Source organism: Crocuta crocuta, unplaced genomic scaffold (genome assembly GCF_008692635.1).
Source record: "Crocuta crocuta isolate KB4526 unplaced genomic scaffold, BGI_CrCroc_1.0 scaffold35, whole genome shotgun sequence".
NCBI lineage: Eukaryota > Metazoa > Chordata > Mammalia > Carnivora > Hyaenidae > Crocuta > Crocuta crocuta.
In genome coordinates, this window is record NW_027530625.1 from 4,584,118 (window position 1) to 4,607,847 (window position 23,730).

General features: G+C 45.2%; 1 protein-coding gene across 3 annotated transcripts in view; it reads left to right on the plus strand.

Moving 5' to 3' along the window:
• STXBP1 (syntaxin binding protein 1) overlaps positions 1-23,730 on the plus strand; it is a 71,996-nt gene that overhangs the window by 22,368 nt on the left and 25,898 nt on the right. For all 3 annotated transcript variants that reach the window (XR_013336111.1, XM_077768265.1, XM_077768264.1), the window contains exons 2-8: positions 10,587-10,636; positions 12,241-12,322; positions 16,319-16,395; positions 17,258-17,336; positions 18,244-18,347; positions 20,202-20,350; positions 23,218-23,302. Coding sequence is in view for 2 of the 3 variants with exons in the window: in XM_077768265.1 (XP_077624391.1) it covers positions 10,587-10,636; positions 12,241-12,322; positions 16,319-16,395; positions 17,258-17,336; positions 18,244-18,347; positions 20,202-20,350; positions 23,218-23,302 (626 nt within the window). In the remaining variant the exon portion in view is untranslated. The remainder of the gene's footprint in view (positions 1-10,586; positions 10,637-12,240; positions 12,323-16,318; positions 16,396-17,257; positions 17,337-18,243; positions 18,348-20,201; positions 20,351-23,217; positions 23,303-23,730) is intronic.

Below are 23,730 nucleotides of genomic sequence, written 5' to 3' on the forward strand. Positions count from 1 at the left end.
TAGCCATAGTTTACCTGTCATGTTCCTCAAGAATAAAGCATTCTCAGGGCACTTGGGTGGCTCAGTCAGTTAAGTGTCCGACTTTGGCTCAGGTCATGGTCTCATGGTTCGTGGGTTCATCGGGCTCTGTGCTGACAGCTAGCTCAGAGCCTGGAGCCTGTTTCAGATTCTGTATTTCCCTCCCTCTCTGACCCTCCCCTGTGCTCGTGCTCTCTCTCTCTCTCTCAGAAATAAATAAAACATTAAAAAAAAACTTTTTTTGCTGTTATTAAAAAAAAAAAAAAAGAATAAAGCATTCCCAGTCCCCAGTGGTCCTGGTAAGAGTCCCTGAGGCTATTTTTTTCTGACAGTCCTCTTTGAATTGAGAGTCCTGAATCTTGGGGGTTGTCTAGGAGAGTGGTGGCCCCAGAGGGGGTATGTAGGTGGTTGCAGAGAGCTACTGGGTAGAGTCACCTCACTCAGCCATGAGATGCACTGTGAACAGAACCACTTCTTTCACCTCCAGCAGGCGCTGCTCAGTCATGCCACTCGGGGGTTCATTCATTCTACAGACATTTGCCAGATCGCAGAGACCTGTGGGAGTTGAGGGTGCATGGATGGCAGGGAATTGTCATGTTTGAAGGTGAATGAATGAGGCTTAGTGTTCCAGGAGCAGAATGCTATGCATGACTTGTGGAGGCCTCGGAGTTATTGCTTTAAAGACCCAGGGAGACTATGGGGTGGCCTCTTCGAGTACATCCTGAACCATTCTTTCCCTCACTGCGCTTGCTGGATCTCCCCATAATTGCTTTCTTTTTATTCCTGGACTGTCCCACTCTTCATCCTGGCTTGAGGATTTTGCATCTGCTCTTCTGATGCCTAGAAAACTCTTCCCCCCAGAACTTCCTGGTCACCTCTTCAGAGGACCTTCTCCCAAATCCCATCACACTCTTGTTGATTAACCTTTTTAGTTTCCTTTGAGCACATATCGCTGACTATAATGGTCTTGTTTACTTCCTTGTGTGCATTGCTCTCTCGGCCCTTATACCTCCAGGTGTAAGCGGCTTAAGAGCAGGAATCTTGTTTACTTGGTCACCGTGGTCTTTTCAGTGTCTGGAAAGATGTCTGACTTATAGCAGGTGTTCAGTAAATCATCATTGTTGAGTGGATGAAAGAATTTGTATGCAGAGACACAGACTGGAAAATAGGAGACATCACAGACTCCATGGAGGAGCAGTAAGAAACCAGTTGGAAATCACTGGGTTCTTCCTTCTTAGGAAGGTCAAATACCATCTGAAGTAGATGCTGCTGCTGATGGTAATAACCAACAGTGTTAAGTACGAAACTAAGTGCTTAACACACATGAACTTGTTTAATTCCTCAATAACTCTATGGGGCATATGTGGTCATTCCCATTTTACAGATGGGGAAACTGACACAGAGAAATTTAATAATTTGCCCAAGGTCACAGCTAGTGAGTGGAGGATCTGGCTCCAAAACCCATCTGAATGACTTAGCTGTAGTATGTCAAGGTGATCATTGAAACAAAACAGAGAAAAGCACACCTGGCTTCAATTTCAGAGTCCAGTCCATGCTAGAGCTCAAGAGAACATGTGTGTAGTGGGAAGAGCATTTCGTTGGGCTCCAGAGACCCATTTCTGCTCACTCTGGAGTGACCACTTAGTGGCCTTGTCTACTCCAGATGGCTTTGTTTTGCAGGGAGTATCTCAGTCCCAAAAAGAGGGACTAGACCTCGGTCTTAAATGATCTCTAAGGTTCTTTCCAATATAAGAGTTCTTAAACACCAAAGAAGTAGAATCATGGAAAGTTATCAACCTTCTATCAGGCCTCAGCCAAAGAGCCGTGAAAGTATGTGCATACATTCCATGCACACTTGAATATGTATAGAAGGGGCGCCTGGATGGCTCAGTTGGTGAAGCGTCCAACTTCATCTCAGGTCATGATCTTACGACTCTTGGGTTCGAGCCCCGCATCGGGCTCTGTGCTGACAGCGAGCTCAGAGCCTGGAGCCTGCTTCAGATTCCATGTCTCCCTCTCTCTCTGACCCTCCCCTGCTCACGCTGTCTCTGTCTCTAGCTCTATCTCCCAGAAATAAATAAAACATTAAAAAATTTAAAAAAAAAAGAATGCATAGATAAAACGATCTGTAAGGGTGCCTACTAAACTTGTTAATGGGTTTTCCCCTCAAAAATGGGAGTAAGGAGAAAAATTTCACTTTGTACTTATGCATCTATTTGAAATCTTCAACACAAATGTGCTATACTTCTGTATTCTTAAGAACAACATAAAGGTGGGGTGCCTGGGTGGCTCAGTCAGTTAAGCCTCTGACTTTAGCTCAGGTCACGATTTCTTGGTTCGTGAGTTTGAGCCCTGCAATCTTAAGAATCGAGTCCTGTGCTGTCAGCACAGAGCCTGGAGTTTGCTTTGGATTCTGTGTCTCTTGTGAGGGCGATCTGGCTGCGACCTCTGTCACCCCATTGATCTCCAGGGTTGATTTGGCTGATTTGGCTGGCTAGGCGGTGTCCCCTTCCTCCCTCACCGCTCCATGTGCATCCCTCCCGAAGCTGCGCTCTCTGTCGAAGAGGACGACCTTCCCCAATAGAGGAGGACCATTCTTCGGTCAAGGGTATACGAGTAGCGGCGCTCCCCTGCTAGAACCTCCAAACAAGCTTTCAAGGTCCATTTGGATTCTGTGTCTCCCTCTCTGTGCTCCTCCCTCACTCACATTCTCTCTCTTTTTCTCTCTCTCTCTCTCAAATAAACATTAAAAAAAAAAAAAAAAGAGCAACACATAAGCAAAAATTTGTAGTTACATTGTAATTTGTACTTAGATAACCAACAGTTCGTGTATAACTATTTCCAAGGGAAGATCTTGACAGTATTTGGAAGACTTGTTTTCAAGTATTTGAACCGTTTCCGTATGTGTCGTTTCGCATTAAACTCATTCCACTCGGGAGGTGCAGCTGTTTAGCCAGGAGACCCTTCAGCCCCGAGCGAGACAAAGAGGGATGTTTGCGGTCTTCAGGTATCTCAAGTGCTGGGGGCAGAGAGGAATAGACTTGTCACCTCGGAGCAGAATTGCCAGCGGCGTGGCATCGGCCTGGGTGGGGTCCCAGCCCAGTCTGTAGGGTGAACAGTGGGGCTGTCTCCCCGGGGTCTGCTGTTGCTGCCACATAAAAGCCCTGGTGGCTCCCAGGTAGCTGTTTTGTACCTGCCACACTACTAAACGTGAGTGTGATTCCCATGATTGCTGCAGGCAGACCTTCCACATCCTTCTTTCCAGTTTGATACCTCGTTTCGTCTTCTTGTCTGAGTGAATGTACAGAACAACGTTAAGTGACGGCAATTTAAGAATATAGTCCATGTGTGTCTGTGTTGCGACATTAAATGCCTGTGGGCCCCGACTTGTGATTCGTTTTTAATGCATCTGTTCGTAGATAAACAGAGGTCTGTCTGTCTCCTCAGAAAGGGTAGAAGGAGTCTTCTGTTCAGGTTTATCTTTACATTTAAGATTTATAACGTACACACTGGCACGTTCTTGCCATTATTCTAAAACATACCACATGTTTGTTGGGGGTCAGAGAAGTCATAAAGTTTTGGGTGAAGTACCTATAGAGTTTGTTACCTAATATTTTCGTGATTATTCTAAAACTGTATTTTGAATACGTTTTTAAAAAATGTTTAATTCCAGAGAGAGAGAGAGAACAGGCCAGTGGAGGAGGAGCTGAGAGGGAGAGAGAAAGAGAGAGAGAGGGAGAGAGAGAGGGAGAGAGAGGGAGAGGGAGGGAGAGAGAGAATCCCAAGCAGGCTGCATGCTGTGAGTGCAGAGCCCAGCGCGCGGGGCTTGATCTCACAAACAGATCATGACCTGAACGGAAATCAGAAGCCAGATGCTTAACCAACTGAGCAACTCAGGCCCCCCTGTACTTCTTCTTCTTCTTTTTTTTTTTTTAAATGTTTTATTTATTTCTAGGAGAGAGAGAGACAGCGTGAGCAGGGGAGGGTCAAGAGAGAGGGAGACAAGGACTCTGAAACAGGCTCCAGGCTCTGAGCTGGCAGTCAGCACAGAGCCCGACACGGGGCTCGAACCCACGAACCGCGAGATCATGACCTAAGCGAAAGTCGGACGCTTAACCGACTAAGCCACCCAGGTGCCCCCCTGTACTTCTTCTTAATAGGTTTTTACATTATAGTACTGATTTTTATTGGTGGAAGCGACGTGTCATAATTTTCCCAAGGAAATAATTCCTTGTCTGTGTGAATAACATACTTTATAGTGACCCACAGCGGTGCCTTTTATTGGATGCCAGGCACTTAAAAACCATTGTATCTCACTGATCTTTGTAATGGGTCATTAGAGTATTCTAATTTAGTTTTGCAGGTGAGAAAACTGAAGCCTGAAACATTTTAAACTTGCCCAAGTCCACACAGTCAGCAACTGCCTGAACCTGAAGTTTCCCTGCTCTAACTTTAGAACTTTCCGAGGCANTCAAGAGGGTGTCTTTTAGAAGAACTGCCACTATTAAGTCAGAAGGACTCTGGAAGCTCCTTGTAGTTTGGGTTGGTAAACTGGAGGGTAGTTGTGGCCGGAGTTTAGTCTCCCTTCAATCTCTCTGCAGAACATGGCGGCACTTGTTCCGATCCGATGGGGCCAGACTTATGGTGCAACTGTTCGGGGCAGAGCATTAGAATGTTTGAATCGCCCATAGTTTTAAGGACTCTGGTAATACTCACATTTCTCCCCAAGCTTCCAGCCCAGCGAATATCAGTCATGCTGTTTCAGATGTTTTGGCGTTCCATGGGCTTAGGCATCCTGACACACGTCACTGTGAGAGGCAGTTATGGGTGCCAGGGCTGGAAGGGCAGGGCTTCACAAGTGGGGCAAGGGTTTGCAGCTCCCTAGAGCCAGTGCTTTGGGACTCCAGTTGGTATATTGGGTGCATGTGAGGATGTGCCAGATAATCTTAGCTACCTGCTCTTTTCCTCAGGCCATGGGAAGGACTTGCCAAGTTTGGGAGGCATGCAGGACCTAGAGCATGTGGTTGAGAAGGAACCTACTTGCTTAACCCCTTGTCCGTGCGGGAAGCGGAGTCCACCAGGGCCGTGGTCTTCGCGATTATGGAGAAGTTGAAGCTGCCCTGGGGTCTTCTGTCTTGTCTATAGAAATGGGTTGGGCGATGGGGTGGACATGTTGGCTGTTGGTGCACAGTTTGGCGTGTAGAAATAAGACCTGCCGGTTGGACCAGCCTCAGGAGGCTTGGTTGTTGCCCCGTACAAAGAGGACTTACAAGAGAGATGAAATGTGATTGCCAGGGATTATTTGTGAGGAAGTAGCCCAAGCTACTTGATTCTTAATGCTAAAATGGGCTCTAATCCTTGTTTCCTTTTTGGTATTGGATTAGAAAAATGTAGGGCAGCATTAGAATTGGCTGTTAATAATACCCATGACAAATTTATCTCCCAAGAATTTTGGAATGGGAGTAACTAGGAAGGATTGAAGTCCAAATTTTTACCTCCAGCTGAACTTCTCACTCCTCAAAGCTCCAGAGCCACCTCAGCTACCTGCTCATATCAACCCTCAGATATCTCTTCGCCTTCTCAGTCTTTTTTTTTTTTTTAAAGAACTTACTTTTTTTTTTTTAAGTTTATTTAATTTTGAGAGAGCACAAGCAGAGGAGGTACTGAGAGAGGGGGCCAGAGGATCGAAAGTGGGTTCTGCGCTGATGCAGCAAGCCTTACGTGGGGCTCAAATTCACAAACCCAGAGATCATGACTTGAGCCAAAGTCAGATGCTCAACCTACTGAGCCACCCAGGTGCCCCTCAACCTTTAATCAAAAGAGGACTCTTGGGTCTCCTGGGTGGCTCAGTCAGTTGAGTGTCTGACTTTGGCTCAGGTCATGATCTCACCGTTTGTGAGTTTGAGCCCCGCCTTGAGTTCTGTGATGACAGCTCAGAGCCTAGAGCTTGCTTGGGATTCTGTGTTTCCCTCTCTCTCTCTGCTCCTCCCTTGCATGTGCTCTGTCTCTGTCTGTGTCTGTCTCTTTCTGCTCTGCTCACACTGTTTCTGTCTCTGTCTCTCTCAAAAATAAACATTAAAAAAAAAAGGACTCTTGGTATTTTCTTTTTTTTTTTTAAACATTTTATTTATTTCTAGGAGAGAGAAAGAGAGAAAGACAGCGTGAGCAGGGGAGGGTCAGAGAGAGAGGGGGACATGACTCCGAAACAGGCTCCAGCCTCTGAACTGGCAGTCAGCACAGAGCCCGACGTGGGGCTCGAACCCACGAACCGCGAGATCATGACCTAAGCGAAAGTCAGACGCTTAACCGACTAAGCCACCCAGGCGCCCCTCTTGGTATTCTCTTACAAATCAGTTCTCCCTTTAAATCTTTTCTCTCTNGAGATCATGACCTAAGCGAAAGTCAGACGCTTAACCGACTAAGCCACCCAGGCGCCCCTCTTGGTATTCTCTTACAAATCAGTTCTCCCTTTAAATCTTTTCTCTCTGTATGTCCAAATGACTTCACATCAATTTCTTTGCTTGAGCCCAAAACCCAGGAATTATGTCTCTTCCTCAGCCTCACTGCCCCCACAACCAATTCAGCAGCTACCCTGCTGGTTTTACTTCCAAAATATATATCAAATCCATCCACTTCTGTGACCCCTGCCACCAATCATGGCTGGCTGATTCCAAAGGCCTCCTAGCTCTGTGTCTTTCTCCCGTTCTCACCGCCTCCAGTCTCCCCTCTACAGCACATCAGATCACATTTCTGCCTTCAGTGGCTTTCCAGTGCCCTTCAGAGAAAATCCTACTCCCTATCAAGGCCCAGTATGATCTGGCCTCCAACCTCAGCTTATACCATCTCCACTCCCAAGATGATGCCAAGTTCTTTTTCCTTTTTCTGGCCCAAGCCTTTGTGCCTGCTCCTCCTTCCCAGCTTTTGAATGGCTGGCATCTTCCTTGTGAGGTTCACTTCCTCAGAGAGGCCTTGCCTGCCTCCCTCATAAAGGTAGCTGTTCACACCTGGTTTTTTCTCCCATAGTCTTTGTTTATTCACCTCAGAGAGAATTTAGGAGAACCTGGGATTGCGCATTATTCAATGTCTACTTCCTCCACCAGGGTGTAAGCGCCACGGGAGCTACGGCATTTCTGTGTCTCTTTCCCGGTGCCTCGTCCACCAAAGGGCAAACAGTGGTTGCTCAGCTAATGTTATCAAATGGAAGAGTGGATGAATGAACGGATATGTTACTGTGTCATTACTTTTAATGAGTACATTGTATTCCATTATATTAACATAACCGAATTGACTTAACCACTGTCCTCTTACTGGATATATTTGTTACCACATTTTTTTTTTACCACACTGAAATACGGAAAATAATCTCAATAGCCATTGGGGAAATTGCTGACTAAACTAGGGATGGTTATGCAGGCATTTACAATCAGGAAACATTTCTATTAGTATGGGGAAATGAGGTTATTCGTGAAAAAGGCATAGTACAAAATTATATATACAGCATGATCTTAACTATGTCGAGGTGCATAGAAAAGGCTAGGAGGAAATAAACTAAAATGTTAATTATGTACTTCAAGTTGGCAGGATTACAGGTGATTTTTCGTTTTTTTTTTTATGTACACAAATAATATGTGGTATTTTCTTTTTTTTTTTTTTGTATTTTCAATGCTTACTGCTGTGTGTGGCTTTTTAAAATTTTTAAATTTTAATTTTTAGGGGCACCTGGGTGGCTCAGTCGGTTAAGCGTCTGACTTCGGCTCGGGTCATGATCTCACGGTTTGTGGGTTCAAGCCCCGCATCAGGCTCTGTGCTGACAGCTAGCTCGGAGCCTGAAGCCTGTTTTGAATTCTGTGTCTCCCTCTCTTTCCGACCCTCCCCTGCTCATGCTGTCTCTCTCTCTGAAATAAATAAAATATAAAACATTTTTTTAAATTTAAATTTTTAAATTTTATTTATTTTTTAAATTTGCATCCAAGTTAGCAAATGGGGCAATAATGATTTCAGGTGTAGATTCTTTAATGCCCCTTACCCATTTAGCCCCTCCCCCTCCCATTACCCTTCCAGTAACCCTCTGTTGTCTATATTTAAGAGTCTCTTATGTTTTGTCCCCCTCCCTGTTTTTATATTATTTTTGCTTCCCTTCCCTTATGTTTATGTTTTGTATCTTAAATTCCTCATATGAGTGAAGTTCTATGATAGTTGTCTTTCACTCATTGATTAATTTCACTTAGTGTAATATCCTCTAGTTTCATCCACATAGTTGCAAATGGCAAGATTTCGTTCTTTTTGATTGCTGAGTAATAGTCCATTGTGTATATACACCACGTCTTCCTTATCCATTCATCTGTCAGTGGACATTTGACTCTTTCCATACTTTGGCTATTGTCAGTAGCGCTGCTATAAACATTGGGGTGCATGTGCCCCTTCAAGACAGCACACCTGTATCCCTTGGATAAATACCTAGTAGTGCAATTGCTGGGTCATAGGGTAATTCTACTTTTAACTTTCTGAGGAACCTCCATTTTTCACTTTTTCAGAGCGGCTGCACCAGTTTGCATTCCCACCAGCAGTGCAAAAGAGCTCCTCTTTCTCTGCATCCTCGCCAACATCTCTTATTGCCAGAGTTGTTCTTGTTGTTGTTGTTAGCCATTCTGATGGGCGTGAGGTGATGTCTCGTGGTTTTGACTAGTATTTCCCTGATGATGAGTGATGTTGAGCATTTTTTCATGTGTATGTTGGTCATCTGGATGTTTTCTTTGGAGAAGTGTCTATTCATGTCATTTGCTCATTTCTTCACTGAACTGTTTGTTTTTTGGGTGTTGTGTTTGATAAGTTCTTTATAGATTTTGGATACTAAGCTTTACCTGATACATCGTTTGCAGATATCTTCTTGCATTCCATAGGTTGCCTTTTAGTTTTGCTGATTGTTTCTTTTGCTGTACAGAAGCTTTTTATTTTGATGAGGTCCCAATAGTTCATTTTTGTGTGTGGCTTTTTTATAATCAAGTAAAAAGTTCATATTTTAGGAAACTTTTATGACAAATCAAATTATTGAAGATCGTAAAAAGAATTCAGAACCACTGTGCTCTAGAGAATGACCTAAATGTTTGAAACACACTTGGTGACAACCGCTTGCTTTTGAGACCTTCCAGGCCTGTGTATTACCTGGATTTAGAAAAAGTGGTGAAAGTGGTATTTGCTGTGAAGACTCCATGGCTGGGTAGACCTGCATGTGATGTGGCATTTATAGGAACCGCAGCTTACCAAAATGGTGATTTTGGTTGGGGCCATCCCACAGATGTACTCAGGATGAGAAAGGCATCACAATTGCCCTTCACATCTGTTTTCAGAGCTTGAGGGGAGACTCATGTGGCCTGAGGGATTGTCACAGCCTCTTAGCTACTTCATTTAAGGTAATGGTTCTCAAACCTGAGATCCTGTGGGGAGTCCATGAGCAGAACTGTCTTCATCATCAGACTAAGATGTTATTTGCCTTCTTCACTCTTACTCTCACAAGTATACAGTAGAGTTTTCCATATGCTGTACACTCCATAACAGATTGCAGAAGCAGATAGGAGAACCCATTTGTCTTTTAGGAAGCCAGACATTAAAGAGAATTGTGAAAATGTTTTTTAAAAAAGCCAATATTCTCACTAAAACTTGTTTTACTTTAGGAAATCTAGTCACATTTAATTGAAATGCTCTCTATGTTAACGTATAATGGTTCTGTTTTTTAATTTGTTTGTTTATTTAAAGTAAGCATGGGGCTTGAACTCATGACCCTGAGATCAAGAGTCAGCATGCTTTACTGACTGAGCCAGCCAGGCACTCCTCTTGTTATTTTATTTTATTTTATTTTTATTACGATTATTTTTTTTAATGTTTAATTACTTTTGAAGGAGAGACAGAGCATGAGCGGAGGAGGGACAGAGAGAGAGGGTGACATAGAATCCGAAGCAGGCTCCAGGCTCCGAGCTGTCAGCACAGAGCCCCACGTGGGGGTCGAACTCATGAGCCATGAGATCATGACCTGGAGCCCAAGTTGGATGTTTAACTGAGCCACCCAGGTGCCCCTCAGTTTAATTTCTAATATGGTAAATATCTATAGATATTTACCCACCTACCAGACACTCTTTGGAGTCCTAAATTGTTAAGAGTGTAAAGAAGTCCTGAAACCAAAAAGTTTGAGAACTGCCGCCACATTAAAGGAATAGGAAGACAGGTGCCTGGCTGGCTCAGTTGGTAGAGCATGCGACTCTGTCTCAGAGTCGTGAGTTCCAGCCCCACATTGGGCCTTGAGCTTACGTAAGAAAAAAAAATTTTTTTAAGGTTAAGAATAAAGGAACAGGAAGAGTTTGTGGTAATTTGATTATGGCTCAGTAAGCAGGTTGGTTGAATTGCATGACCAAGAAAACAAAGCCTGCTGGGGGAAATGACCTAGTCTAACATAAAAGGCAGTTGTTAAAAAGTCCTTGACATTACTTTAAGTTTTCCTCCCTCCTTCCCTCCCTTTCTTCCTTCCCTCCTTCCTTACTTCCTTTTTTTTTTTTTTATCCTCTCTCCTTTTTTAGAGATCATGCATGATGTGATAAAGAAGGTAAAGAAGAAGGGGGAGTGGAAGGTAAGTAGAAGAGCAGAATTAATGGCCTTGACAGGTAAGTTCATGTGAAAATAGAAGAATGGTGGAAATAGAAGAAAGTAGAGTTGGGAGAAATGTATATAAGTAGCAATCCAAGATTTTGCTGTGTCCAGAGAGTACAAAAAATTGGTAATCTCCTCTGCCTCATTACCATGTCGTCCTGGTTAAGAGATCTCCTGGCCGTAAAGCTTCTCTTAACAATCACCTGGTGGGACACTTACCAGTGGAGCTTTTTTATTCAAACAAAATCTTAACCTGGAACCCCTTCTATAAAGCAGGAGAAGATGAAATTATTCTACTTGTTGTGGGTGAGAAAGAAAGAAGCCCCTCTTCTGGCCCTAAGGCATCTCCGTGGAGCCCAGGCAACTGGTCCATACCCACTTATCTGCAACTACATCAGACCAAAAAAGAAAGCTTGTTTATTCATAGAACATTGAGAGCAGTGCTGGAAGCAAATAGTTAAGCCAATCAGATTGATTATGTCCTCGGTTACCAGACTGGGTGACACAAGTGGGAAAGTGTGCTGTGCTGCATTCTGACAGTCACTTGGTTGCCTGGGGCCAGGCCTTATACTGGCTAGGGGAACATGCAGTTTTACTTCAACTTCCCCGTGTGTCTTTGGAAGATTTATAAATCCCAGTACCCAATAAAGGTATAAATCCCAATCATTCTTGCTTCTAAGTTGTCCCACAGTGAAGATCCCACACATTTTCAAGTTCACTTGCACTGGGAATGACAGAGCTGCTTGGCACTGAAGGCTTTGGGTCTCCTCCTCAGCCTTGTGAGATTGCTTTAGCCAGCACATCCCATCCTCATCGCCCGGGGAGAGGCCATCTGCAAGGCACTCTTCATACGTGTCCTCATTGTCTCTTACGCTTCCCATCAGGAATTGACTTACGGTCTGGTGAATGTTGATCTTGAGGAAGTTGACTCATAAAATCAAAACTAATTGGTTCTTAGAGGTTTCTGGTCCACACTGTATCTAGCTCCTGTTACCTCAGTTTATATCATTCAAGTGGAAGAGAAGTAGCCTTATTTTAGCTGCCAGCTTTTTCTTTCGACCGTGGGCTGGATGGAGATCGGAACAGTTAGCTGAAGAATTGCAGGTATGAGGCTTTTGGAACAGGGCTAGCACGTTCTCATTCTCCCAGTCTGGACTGGGGTAGAGTATGCTCCCAGACGGCGCCCGTGCCGGGCAGCAAATCCCCCCCTTCTGTGCCATTTATTTAGCACGAGTGTCCATTCTCCTTGTAAAAAAAATCATCTCCAGTATAGGTTTCTCTGAGTGTGGGTGCTGCTGTGAGTTCTTCTGTTCTGTTCTTTTGCCTTTTCATTTTCTTTATCATGGAAAAACTTTAATTTTTTAAGTTGATACAGTTAAGTCAAGTTACCAAGAACAAACTCTTACTCCCAGAAGGTTAGGTCCTGGTGTGGTGTGGGAGATGAAAGCTAGCATGTATCTCAGGAAACTTCTGGCCCGTCAGGAACATTTATAACTTAATATTCTGTATTTCTGGGGCTCTTTTTGAAGTCTGACGTAGAAAGCAGGTCCCACGCAGGCTGTAAGCTGTTCTTTCTGCTTCCAGGTGCTGGTGGTAGATCAGCTGAGCATGAGGATGCTGTCCTCCTGCTGTAAGATGACCGACATCATGACCGAGGGGATCACAAGTGAGTGCAGCGCTCTCTCTGCCCCTGAATGACGGTCAGGCCTTCTCCTCGTGGCGATTTGCTCCTCCCTGTTTGTTACTATCTCACTTGACTTCAGATTCTTCCAATAACCTGTGTAGTAGGACTGTAAGTTCTTGAATGAGACCCAAGGCTCTCCTTGTTCATCACTAAATTCCTTGCAGCGGATGCAGTACTAGATGATCATTGAATATCTGGTAAAGGATGCCAAATGGAAGGAAGGGTAAACCAGGGGAAGAAAGGCAGGCCACCGATAGAAACTATGTGCCAAAGACCCGAACAGGCACCTACCAGAGAAGAAATCCAAATGGCCAATAAATACATGAAAAATTGCCTGCCCACATTAGTTGGTTAAAACCAGAATGAGATCTTGCTCTACACTCATCAGATTGGAATATTAAAATTCTGATAATGCCAAGTGACAGATAAGACGTAGAAAAATAGGAACTCCTAGATGACAGGGTGCCAACTGATACAGCTACTTTGAAAACCACTGGCAGCGTCTAGTAGAATTGAAGGTGTGTGTGCCCTGCACACACACATGGCTGGACGTGTGTCCCAGATGAGCTCAGGCGTGTGTGCCCAGGATGCACGTGCAGGGATGTTCACTGAGCATGGGTCACAGCGGCCCCAGACTGGAAACAGCTAAAACACCCATGAAGTGTAGGAAGGTTAAACTAACTGTGGTAGAGTCACATAGCAGAATACTGTATAGCAACAAGGATAAATGAACTCTGATTACTCACAAGGGCACGCATAGATCTGGTCAGTAATGTTGAGCAAAAGAAACATGATGCTAAGGAATACTTAACAGTGTGCTTCAGTTTATATAAAGTTCAAAACTAGGCAGAACGAAGCTATGCTGTTTTGAAATGCAGTGTACGTGGTAAACCCATAAAGAGAAATGGTCATATTCAAGTCAGGGTGATGCTTCTCCTTGGAAGGAAGGGAGTGAGCGTGTAGCAAGTGTATTTCTGTAAGTGCTGGCCAGTTCTGCTTCCTAAGTGAGGTGGCGCTCATGCAGGACTTTACTTTTTTTAAAAGTTTATTTCTTTATTTTGAGAGAGAGAGAGAGAGAAAATGAGTAGGAGGAGCAGAGAGAGAGGGAAAGAGAGAATTCCAAACAGGCTCAGCACTGTCAGCATAGAGCCTGAAGCAGTGCTCAAACCTGTGAACCCTTGAGATCATGACCTGAGCCAAAATCAAGAAGAGTCAGATACCTAACCCACTGAGGCACCCGGGCACTCCTGGAGGTACCTGTAATTATTTGTATGTTTATGTTTTATTCACTCTTTGGAGTGTGTGTTAACAGTTTCACAATAAATACGCTGCTTAAAAAAAAAATTTTTTTTAATGTTTATTTTTGAAGGAGAGAGAGACCGCATGAGTGGGGCAAGGGCAGAGAGAGAGGGAGACACAAAATCTGAATCAGGCTCCAGGCTCTGAGCTGTCAGCACAGAGCCCGATGTGGGGCTTGAACTCATGAACTGTGAAATCATGACCTGAGCTGAAGTCAGATGCTTTGCCGACTGAGCCACCCAGGTGCCCCAATAGACTTTAAAAAAAAAAAGTTACCTGTTCAAGCCCATGTTTCACACCTGAGACTAGGACTCAGCCCTCTGGCTCCTGTCCACAAGCTTAATCACATTTGTGTGCAGCTCTTGTCTTGGGCTCAAGAAGGATCATGCATTTAAAAAAATTTTTAATGTTCATTTATTTTTGAGAGAGAGAGACCGAGTGGGAGTGGGAGAGGGGCAGAGAGAGAAGGAGACACAGAATCTGGAAGAGGCTCCAGGCTCTGAGCTGTCAGCATGGAGCCCAATGCGAGGCTTGAACTCGTGAACTGCGAGATCATGACCTGAGCTAAAGTTGGACACTTAACCAACTGAGCCACCCAGGCGCTCCAAGAGGGATCTTATATTTAGTCTTTGAAACAGCACTGATTGAAAAGCAATCTCTTCTGAGCTATTGTTTCAAACAAGGAAGTTAACCTTTGTTTTTCCTGTAAAAAAAAAAAAAAATGTTGGATGGAACACACCTGTTTGAATAACACCCCTGTTTCAATGCATTTCCTAATTTTTTTCCTTGGAGACTTAAGATGACATGTGGCTCGCAGACAAGCCACACGGTGGCTTTTTTGGTGGTCTTTGTCAAAACTATTACCAAACACAATTACGGGAGGAAAGACTAGGAGGGCTGAGATTTCATTAAGCTAAATGAATTTCATTCAAAGGTTTGTCCTTTATTCTAAGATTATGTCTTTCCTATTATTTGGTGTTAAAATGTTTTCAAATTGTGAAATTACAGTGATAATATATTGTGGATTTTCTTATTGATTAAATCTAAGTGAAATATATACATATTGATACATAGGTAATAATTTGGGGAGGTATAATCACACCTTAGATGTGAGTCCTTTATTTTTAAAAAGTTCTTCCAAATCCAGGTTATCTGTCATCAGAAACATAGTCCTATAAATGAGAGTACATAGCTTTTACTGTGACTTTTTGTCATTCAGTGATCCAAGGCCAGGCATGCCCCTGTTTTGAGCTTGCAAAGTTATTTTTTTTTAAGTTTTTTAATTTTTGAGAGAGAGAGAGAGAGAGAGAGAGAGACAGCACAAGAGGGGGAGGGGCAGAAGACGAGGGAGACAGAATCCGAAGCAGGCTTCAGGCTCTGAGCTGTCAGCACAGAGCCCGATGCGGGCTTGAACTGACACAAGATCATGTCCTGAACCAAAGTCAGATGTTTAACTGACTGAGCCACCCAGGGGCCCCAAAGTTACTTTATTCATTGAGTTTTTAAAGGTATTTTTTTTTCTACCAAAGCAAAAGTTAAGGGGGAAAAAGCCAAATAGAGCTAAGGAGCTTCTAATGAAGAAGCAGCAGCACCCTGCCCCACTCTCTTCTCCCTCAGGGTCTGCTCTTTCTTCTGGTTATTCTTTTGATATTTCTAGATAAAAATCTACACTATTATCTTTGGATTCGTCGATGGTAGATGTTATCTCATAGCTTCCTGAGGTAGATGAGGGTTCAGCTCTCTCCCTACTGCACACAGACTTTTCCCTACCCTCAAACGTGGGTTCTAATAAAGGTCCTTGGCAGAATTGAAAAGTTAGCAATTCTACATTGAATCCCTGAAACATCTGGGAGAGAAGTATTATGGGCCTATGAAATTCAGAAATCTACAACCACTGGTAAAGTCGATGGTTGAAGGATTTTGGTATTTGAACATTATTTGGGGTGAAAACTCTTTTATCATCCTACAGTGACGTGATGCTTTTATTTGCTTAAACCATCTGCATGGGAAGAATGGCACCAAGTGATTGTACTGTTCTCTCTGTGCCAGAAGACAGTACAGTGAGGTGCCACATCCTAGGCTTTATCAGGTGGCTGGTTAGATGAGGATTATCCCAGAAGCATTTCTTTCCAGGTGAAGTAGTTGACATAAATAAAATAAACCAAATGCCCATGGTTTAACTACACACACACACACACACACACACACACACACACACACACACACACACACACACACACACACAGAATGGGAGCAGGGAAGGGGCAGAGAGAGAGGGAGACACAGAATCTGAAGCAGGCTCCCGGCTCTGAGCTGACAGCACAGAGCCCAACGCTGGGCTCGAACTCACAGACCGTGAGACCATGATGCAAGCTGAAGTTGGACACTTAACTGACCACTGAGCACCCAGACACCCCAGGATTTTCCATTTTTAATCAAGAGATCAAAGAGGTTACTTAAACTGAAAGGGGAGATACTTAGTGTGATAAAATTCCAGGTTTTCTGACATCTTGAGCATCGTTACCATGGAATGTGGTAACTCCAGGGAAGGGGCAGATGGTTCCCACCCCTCAGCCCATGGCTTTTGACCTGCAGCGTCTGAAGGTGGCCTGTCTGGATTGTTTCTAGTTTTGTGATCATCACTTGTGTTTTCTTACTGGGCTGCTCTTTGTTGTCTAGTTGTGGAGGACATCAACAAGCGCAGAGAGCCGCTCCCCAGCCTGGAGGCTGTGTATCTCATCACTCCGTCTGAGAAGGTCAGTCCCGCCCCCAGAAGAGCTTTGGCTGAGGCCCACGTGCTGGCTTGGCGTCTGCGTGGCACAGAGCATCTGACATTTCTAGGTTAAGCGCGCATTTAACACACTGCTCTGATTAGGCGTGCAATCCACAAACAGGGAAGGAGGGGTGCAGTGTGGTCAGGGGCATTAAGCTCACTGAAACACAGCTGCTGTCCAGAAGGCTGGGCCTGGGTCTCCCCAGTTTCCCCCTCATACACTCCCTCTCCAGGAAGCAGACCCTCTGTGTCTGAGGAGTCCCCTACGTCCACAGCTCTGGCATTCTGTAATTTCGGGTCTATTTTGCCCGTGTCCAGGTTATGTTGAAATTTACCTGTCTTATCATTTTAGGGGGGGTTGGTCCAAATTGGTATCCAGACAAGATTCACCTCCTTGCTTTTGTTTGATAGTTGCCTTAGGTCTCTTAATCTGCATAAATTCCTACCAGTTTTCCATCCCCTTTGTTTTCACTTTTGAAAACTGGCTTACATCTGAGTTTCTGCAGATGTGACTAAATTGCCAGCACTTCATCAGAAATGTGAGTTTCCTGAAAGGTTTTTGACCACTTTCCTCTTTTGTGAATATCTTCTCAGGAACCCAAGTTATAGTGGCTCCAAAGAACTGATGCAGTCTTCTGAAATGAGCTGAGGAGGATTTTGTTCATCTAAACTCAAACAATCCTAATTTTAAGGCTTCAGAATTCTGTTATGGCCAAACATGAATTCTGCATTAAAACAATCCCCTGCTATTTTGTCCAGGCAGCTTGGATTCAGCCCAGTACAGGTAGAGGTCCACATTTGCTTGCAGAATTGGATTCAGTTCCCTCCTTTTTTCCCCTCTACAGTCTGTCCACTCTCTCATCAGTGACTTTAAGGACCCACCAACCGCTAAGTACCGGGCTGCGCACGTCTTCTTCACTGACTGTAAGTAGGGCCGGAGCTCCCACCTCTGTCTGTCCAGCTTAGCCTATCTCCACAGCGAGGCTTGATCGATAGGGAAGAACCGCGTCCTTTCCACGTTTCTCCTGATCTTTTATTTTCTCGACAGAAGATAAATTGCATGAGAGACAAAAATAAACACACAAATACAAACCTGCTCGGTCATGCAGTCCTTCCTGATGAAAAATAGCAGCTCTTCTAAGGACTAGAGGGTTTAGTGCTGAGAAGAATTTTCCAGTGCTAGCTTTGATGTTTCACCGTGCAGGCTTCCAGATATCACCATAAACCGCAGTGTATCTCTGTCACTTTTCCAACTACAAAGGTAGTCCAGTCGGTCCAGTGGCAATTGTAGCAGACAGAACCTGCATCATCATCCGGGAATTCATTTTCTTATTTCGTGGCGGTTTTGTGCATGGGGAGCCTCGTGCAGAAGCGTCTTGGTCAGTCTTTGTTCATAGTGAAGAGAGAGGGGTCGAGCTGGCTAGCTAAAGAGTTCAGCTGTAACAGCACACCCTCTGTTCCTCTTTTATGGGAAAGCCCCACAACTCACCACTGAGAAAATGAGAAAGGGTTCTTGCGAAGAATAATTGTTTACTATCTGAATATGGGTGAAATATTATTACTAAGTAATAATAAACCAAAAATGCATTTCTGGGAATCAGAAGCCAATACCTCAATCTTTATTGCCATTTGTTTCTCTGTTATATGTTGAAGGCCTTTTAGGTGGTTTTATGTTCCCTTTATACCTTAGAGTTAGTGGATATCTGTAGGATGGGATGAACGTTCTCATTGCCTTCTTGAAATCCTAATAAAAACCTCACCAGACGTGTGCAGCTGCTGAAATGAAGCAGCAAGCGGACCGGACAGCCTGCGTCTTTTGTCGTCCTTGCAGCTTGTCCAGATGCCCTGTTTAATGAGCTGGTGAAATCGCGAGCAGCCAAAGTCATCAAGACTCTGACAGAAATCAACATTGCATTTCTCCCCTATGAGTCCCAGGTGAGGCTGAATGGGGTGTGCCTCTGGGTCCCTGCTGCTCCCCCAGGAGCCCTGGCAAATCCTGAGGGGGGCAGAGAGGAGAGTGGGGGGAGAAGAGCGTGTTCAGAATTGCCGAACGATGGGCGTAGGTGGAGTGGATGGAATGGAAGCAGAGTTCCTCGGGGGCCTGCCCAGTGCCCTCATCTTACTCCCCCGTTATTTCTGACGGTTGTTTTTTAAGCCCTCACACCTTTCTTTGTGTGCATTTCATCTTCACTTACCGTGTTCGCTCCTGCTGGCCAGTCCAAGAGGAGCAGGGAAGGAGAGCAGGGGAAGGGATCAGACAGCACCCATCTGCTGCGTAGGAACTGGGCTTTGCAGAGATAACCTCCGCTCACACGCTCTGCCTGCGGAGCAGATGGTAGCCTTCGTCATTGGCTGTTAACACTTCAGATGCCAGAGAGCTGCCACAGAGCTCTCCTTGGGAAAAAACTAAGTTGTTAAGCTAGTGAAGGTGAAGCTGATTGTGAGAGAGTATATAAAATTTGTATCTTAGTTTTGTAAGATTGGTTAACGTGTCTTCTCCCGCCAAGCAAGAAGCAAAAATAACAGGACTTTTATGGGTTTTGTAAAGGTAAAAGATGACTCTGGCATATTGCGTCTTTATAGATCAGCTTCTAGACACCAGAGAGTGACCTATTAGGTAAGGGGGGATGGAAAACATACTGTGTGGACTTTTTTTTTAAGTTCATTTATTTTGATGGGGGGGAGGAGTGGGTCACAGAGAGGGTGAGAGAGAATCCCAAGTAGGCTCTGTACTGTCAGCGCAGAGCCGAACGCAGGGACTCGAACTCTCAAACTGTGAGATCACGATCTGAGCCAAGATCAAGAATCGGTCTCTTGACCAACTGAGCCACCCAGGTGCCCCGATGTAGCACGAACATTTAAAGACAGCGTCTTTCCCTTAGTGCTTGACGTAAAGTCTGTTGCTAGCTTGAAAGCAAGAATTCTTTTTCTCTAAGCCCTCCTGGATTGAACAAAATCCAACTTTAGTGTATTCAACCAATATTACATTTCATATATTTTTAAAAAGTGATAATTTTTTTTTAACCTCAGCTTTTCTAGAAGACTGAAGAAGTGAGACTTTGAGAAAATACTGGTAGTTGATAGATTAGGTAATTTAAGAGGGGATTTTAAACTTCTAGGATACGAAGAAAAATACAACATCTTGTAAGGATAGGAGATTATTAAATCCATAAAAATCTTTATTTACCCAGAGGCACAGACCATTTCTAGCTTGTCCCTTACTTTATGAAAACTTATCATGGCCTCTAAGGTCTTACACTATCCTCCTCTCCTGTTCTTCTGGGCCCCATTGTTCATCAGACACTCTGGGCACATGCCTGCCACAGGACCTTGGCATTAGCCATTCCCTCCATGTGAAAGTCTCCTGCTGGTCCTCATCTCCTTCAAGCCCTTGCTCGTACATCACCTTCTCAAGGAGGCCTGGTGTCCTCCCTGGCCAGCCCTCCAGGACTTCTTTCCCTGCTGAGTTGTGTTCTCACACACTTACCAGTTTCTCACATACCATGTAATTTACTTGTCATTACGTTTATTGTTCATTGTCTGCCTTGTGTAAGACTGCACGCTCCTCGAGGACAGTCACGTTTTGGTCACTGATAGTTCCCAAGTATTTAGCACAGTGCCTGGCCTGCAGCAGACACCCAGCACCTACTTGTAGAATAGATGAAAACATGTTCTACAGACATGTTCTCACTACCAAGGTCGGCGAAAACTCCCAACAGCTCACTGTTCTGCACGCAAATCTGATATATGTGTATACATTTTTTTTTCCTTATTTCTTTTCCTTCTCAGGTGTATTCCTTGGACTCTGCAGACTCTTTCCAGAGCTTCTACAGCCCCCACAAGGCTCAGATGAAGAACCCTATCCTGGAGCGCCTGGCAGAGCAGATAGCAACACTGTGTGCCACGCTGAAGGAGTACCCGGCTGTGCGGTATCGGGGGTAAGGCAGCATGCCTTGCGTGCGCCCACTGGGCGAGGGCCTTCCTTTTGCTTTGAGAGTCCTCTGACAGTTATCTTAAGAGGGCTAAGATTTGAGTGTCTTGCATTTATAATTCTTCCAATGTTTTTGATAGTCCATAAATTTTACTGTGAGATATAATGCATACAGAATAGGGCATGAAATACATATATTCAGTTACTTAATAGCTAAATGTGAACCCCTGTGTAACCACAACCCAGGAGGGGTTTTATTTATTTATTTTTTTTAGCTCTTTCCAACCTTTAAAAACAAATACCATCTTTACAGAAGGTGTTCCAGAATAAGATAAAATACAAGGACAGCTCTTCAAAGGACATATTCCCCAGATTTTGTAAAGTCATTCACTTATTACTTACCTGCTGTATACTTACCCTGAAGACACAGCCCCTGCCCTTAGGAGCCCTGATCTGAAAGGGTAGGCAACATGCTTACCAACACATGTGTGTGTATGTAAGCTGTGCACACCCACACGCCCTGCGAGGCCAGCGCCTGAGGGCAGCACAAGCCAAGGGCTTGGGCATCCCGAATGGGGAGAGCCCTTGGAGCTGAGAGACCAGAGGTGACATTTAGGCTCGGTCTTGAAGCACAGGTTCGGATTCCAGTAGAGCAACGAGGAGCACAGGGCATTTTATGTAGACAGTTGGCTTTTGCCATTGGGATGAGCGGAAGTTTGGAGTTGGGAAGGCAAAGGGCGAACTTGAGGGGGGTTGGCAGTCTGGCTGTCTTTGTAGGGCGGTGGGGCAAGACGAAGCTGCCCCTGGAGGCCCCGGCTGCCGGGTTCGGGATGGTGTCGGTCGGTGGCTTTCCATGGGAGCCTCTGGGGGATTTGCACGGGGGAGTGAGCGCCGTGCTGTGGGAGTGAGAGCAGCAGTCAGGCAAGGAGACCCGGCAGGGGAGGCCACTGCAGGAGGAGCGAAGGGCCCGAACCGGCAGTGCCGAGGCTTTGCATGGCCACCTGTCCTGACTGCCTCTTTGTCTGCTGGAATGTACAGCTATGGATAAACGCCTCCCTCTGTGCTTGGTGTTCCGTGACAGAAGCCTGTGGGAGTTAAGAAATGGGGGCTCAGGCCGTCTCCTGATGGTGGCTGGTGGGGGGGGTGGGGAGTTGGAGTTCATTTGGGAGGACTGAGGCTGGGAACAGCCGCTTTAGCCCTGCACCTGGCCAGGTGGCAGCGGCCACACTCTGTACAATCAGGAGGGGTCCCAGGGAATGCTGTTGGGCCTGGCCAAGGGGAAGGTCCACAAGGTCTCACTCGTATCTTTCTGGCTCTGCCAGCAGAAATATTACCTGCCAGGGCACCTGGGTGGCTCAGTGGGCTAAGCACCAGACTCTTGATTTCAGCTCAGGTCATGATCTCATGGTTCATGGGTTCAACCCCCACTGTTGGGCTCTGTGCTGACAGTGCAGAGCCGGCTTGGGATTCTCTCTCGCCATCTCTCTCTCTCCCTCCCCTGCTTGTGCTCTCTGTCTCTCTCTCAAAATAAATAAATAAACTTAAAAAAAAAATCCTGCACAACAAAACAAAAAGTAAGACTGAAGGAAATTTGAATTGTGGGAAGTGAGAGAACCAGGTGGGTCAGGCTCAGACAACCTGATCATGGGAAAATGGTGGATAGCCAGTATCTTCTGTTGAAGGGTGGTCATTTTTCTGAAGCCAGTTGGAAAGACTGCTTCTGTTTCCATTTAGATAGGTTTTTTTTTTTTTTAGTGTATTTATTTTGAAAGTGAGCAAGTGAGTAGGGAAGGAGCAGACAGAAAGAGGGAGAGAATATCCCAAGGAGGCTCCGCACTGTCAGCACAAAGCCCAGTGTGAGCAGAATCGAGAGTCTGACACTTAGGTGCATGTGGGTGGCTCAGTTGGTTAAGCAGCAGACTTCAGTTCAGGTCATAATCTCACGATTTGTGAGTTCGAGCCCTGCTTCAGGCTCTGTGCCGACAGCTCAGAGTGTGCAGCCTGCTTTAGTTTCTGTGTCTCCCTCTGTCCCTTCCCCACTCTCACTCTGTCTCTCTCTGTCTCAAAAATAAATAAAGATTAAAGAAAATTTTTTTTAAAAATTTTTCAGTGTTTTATTTTTATTTCTGAGAGAGAGAGAGAGACAGTGTGAGCAGGGAGGGTCAGAGAAAGAGGGAGACACAGAATCTGAAACAGTCTCCAGGCTCTGAGCTGGCTGTCAGCACAGAGCCCGACACGGGGCTCGAACTCACGAACTGCGAGATCATGACCTGAGCCGAAGTAAGAGCCGACTGAGTCACCCAGGCACCCCAAGAAAAAAATTAAAAAAAAGAGTCTGACACTTAACCGACTGAGCCACCTGGATACCCCTAGTTTGTTTGTTTATTAAAAAGAAATTTTTTTAATGTTTTTGAGAGAGAGAGAGAGAGAGAGAGAGACGGAGCACGAACAGGGGAGCGGCAGAGAGAGAGAGAGAGGGAGACACAGAATCTGAAGCAGACTCCAGGCTCTGAGCTGCCAGCACAAAGCCCGATGTGGGGCTTGAACTCCCGAACTGCGAGCTCATGACCTGAGCTGAAGTGGGACGCCTAACCAACTGAGCCACCCAGGCGCCCCACCCCTAGTTTTTTTTTTTGTTTTTGTTTTTTTAAGGAATTAGGAAATCATTTATGTTCCAGGCACTGAGCAAAGCTTTTTATTTTATTTGTCATTTGAAATTATATGTGTAATATATGATTATATCCTCAGTAGAACAGTTCAGGTGAAGCTCTTCTCCCTTGACCCTCCTTGCACCCTTCGGCCTTCTTCCCTGAGGCAGTCGGTGCCGGCAGTCAGGTGCATGGACAGTTCACCCTGTGTCTCCTCCTTTGTCAGGGAATACAAGGACAACGCTTTGCTGGCTCAGCTAATCCAGGACAAGCTCGACGCCTACAAAGCCGATGACCCAACCATGGGCGAGGTGAGTCTGGACTTGGTCCACGTGGCTCCCTCACCAAGTGACCACAGTGTTTGTGTGGTGGTCCTAGGGACAGCTTAGTTCTCCTGCTCACGGGAAGTGCATGGAGCCGCGGTTCCTGCCCGCTGGCCTCCAGGGAGATGCTTGGGCCTTTGGGCAGTGGGTGATAGAGATTTTGCTCGGTATAGCCAGAGTGACCAACCTGTTTCTGTGCACTGGGACTTTCCCAGAGTTAGCACTGAAGGCCCTGCGTCCTGGGAGCCCCCTCGGTAGTACGATATCAAAACTAGAAAATTGACACTGGTACGGTCTCCAGCCCTTCATCCCATTTCACTAGTTTGTACGTGTGCTTGCACGTGTGTGCAGTTCTGTGCACTTATATCACACGTATAGGTTCATAGAACCACCACAGCAATCAAGGCAGAACTGTT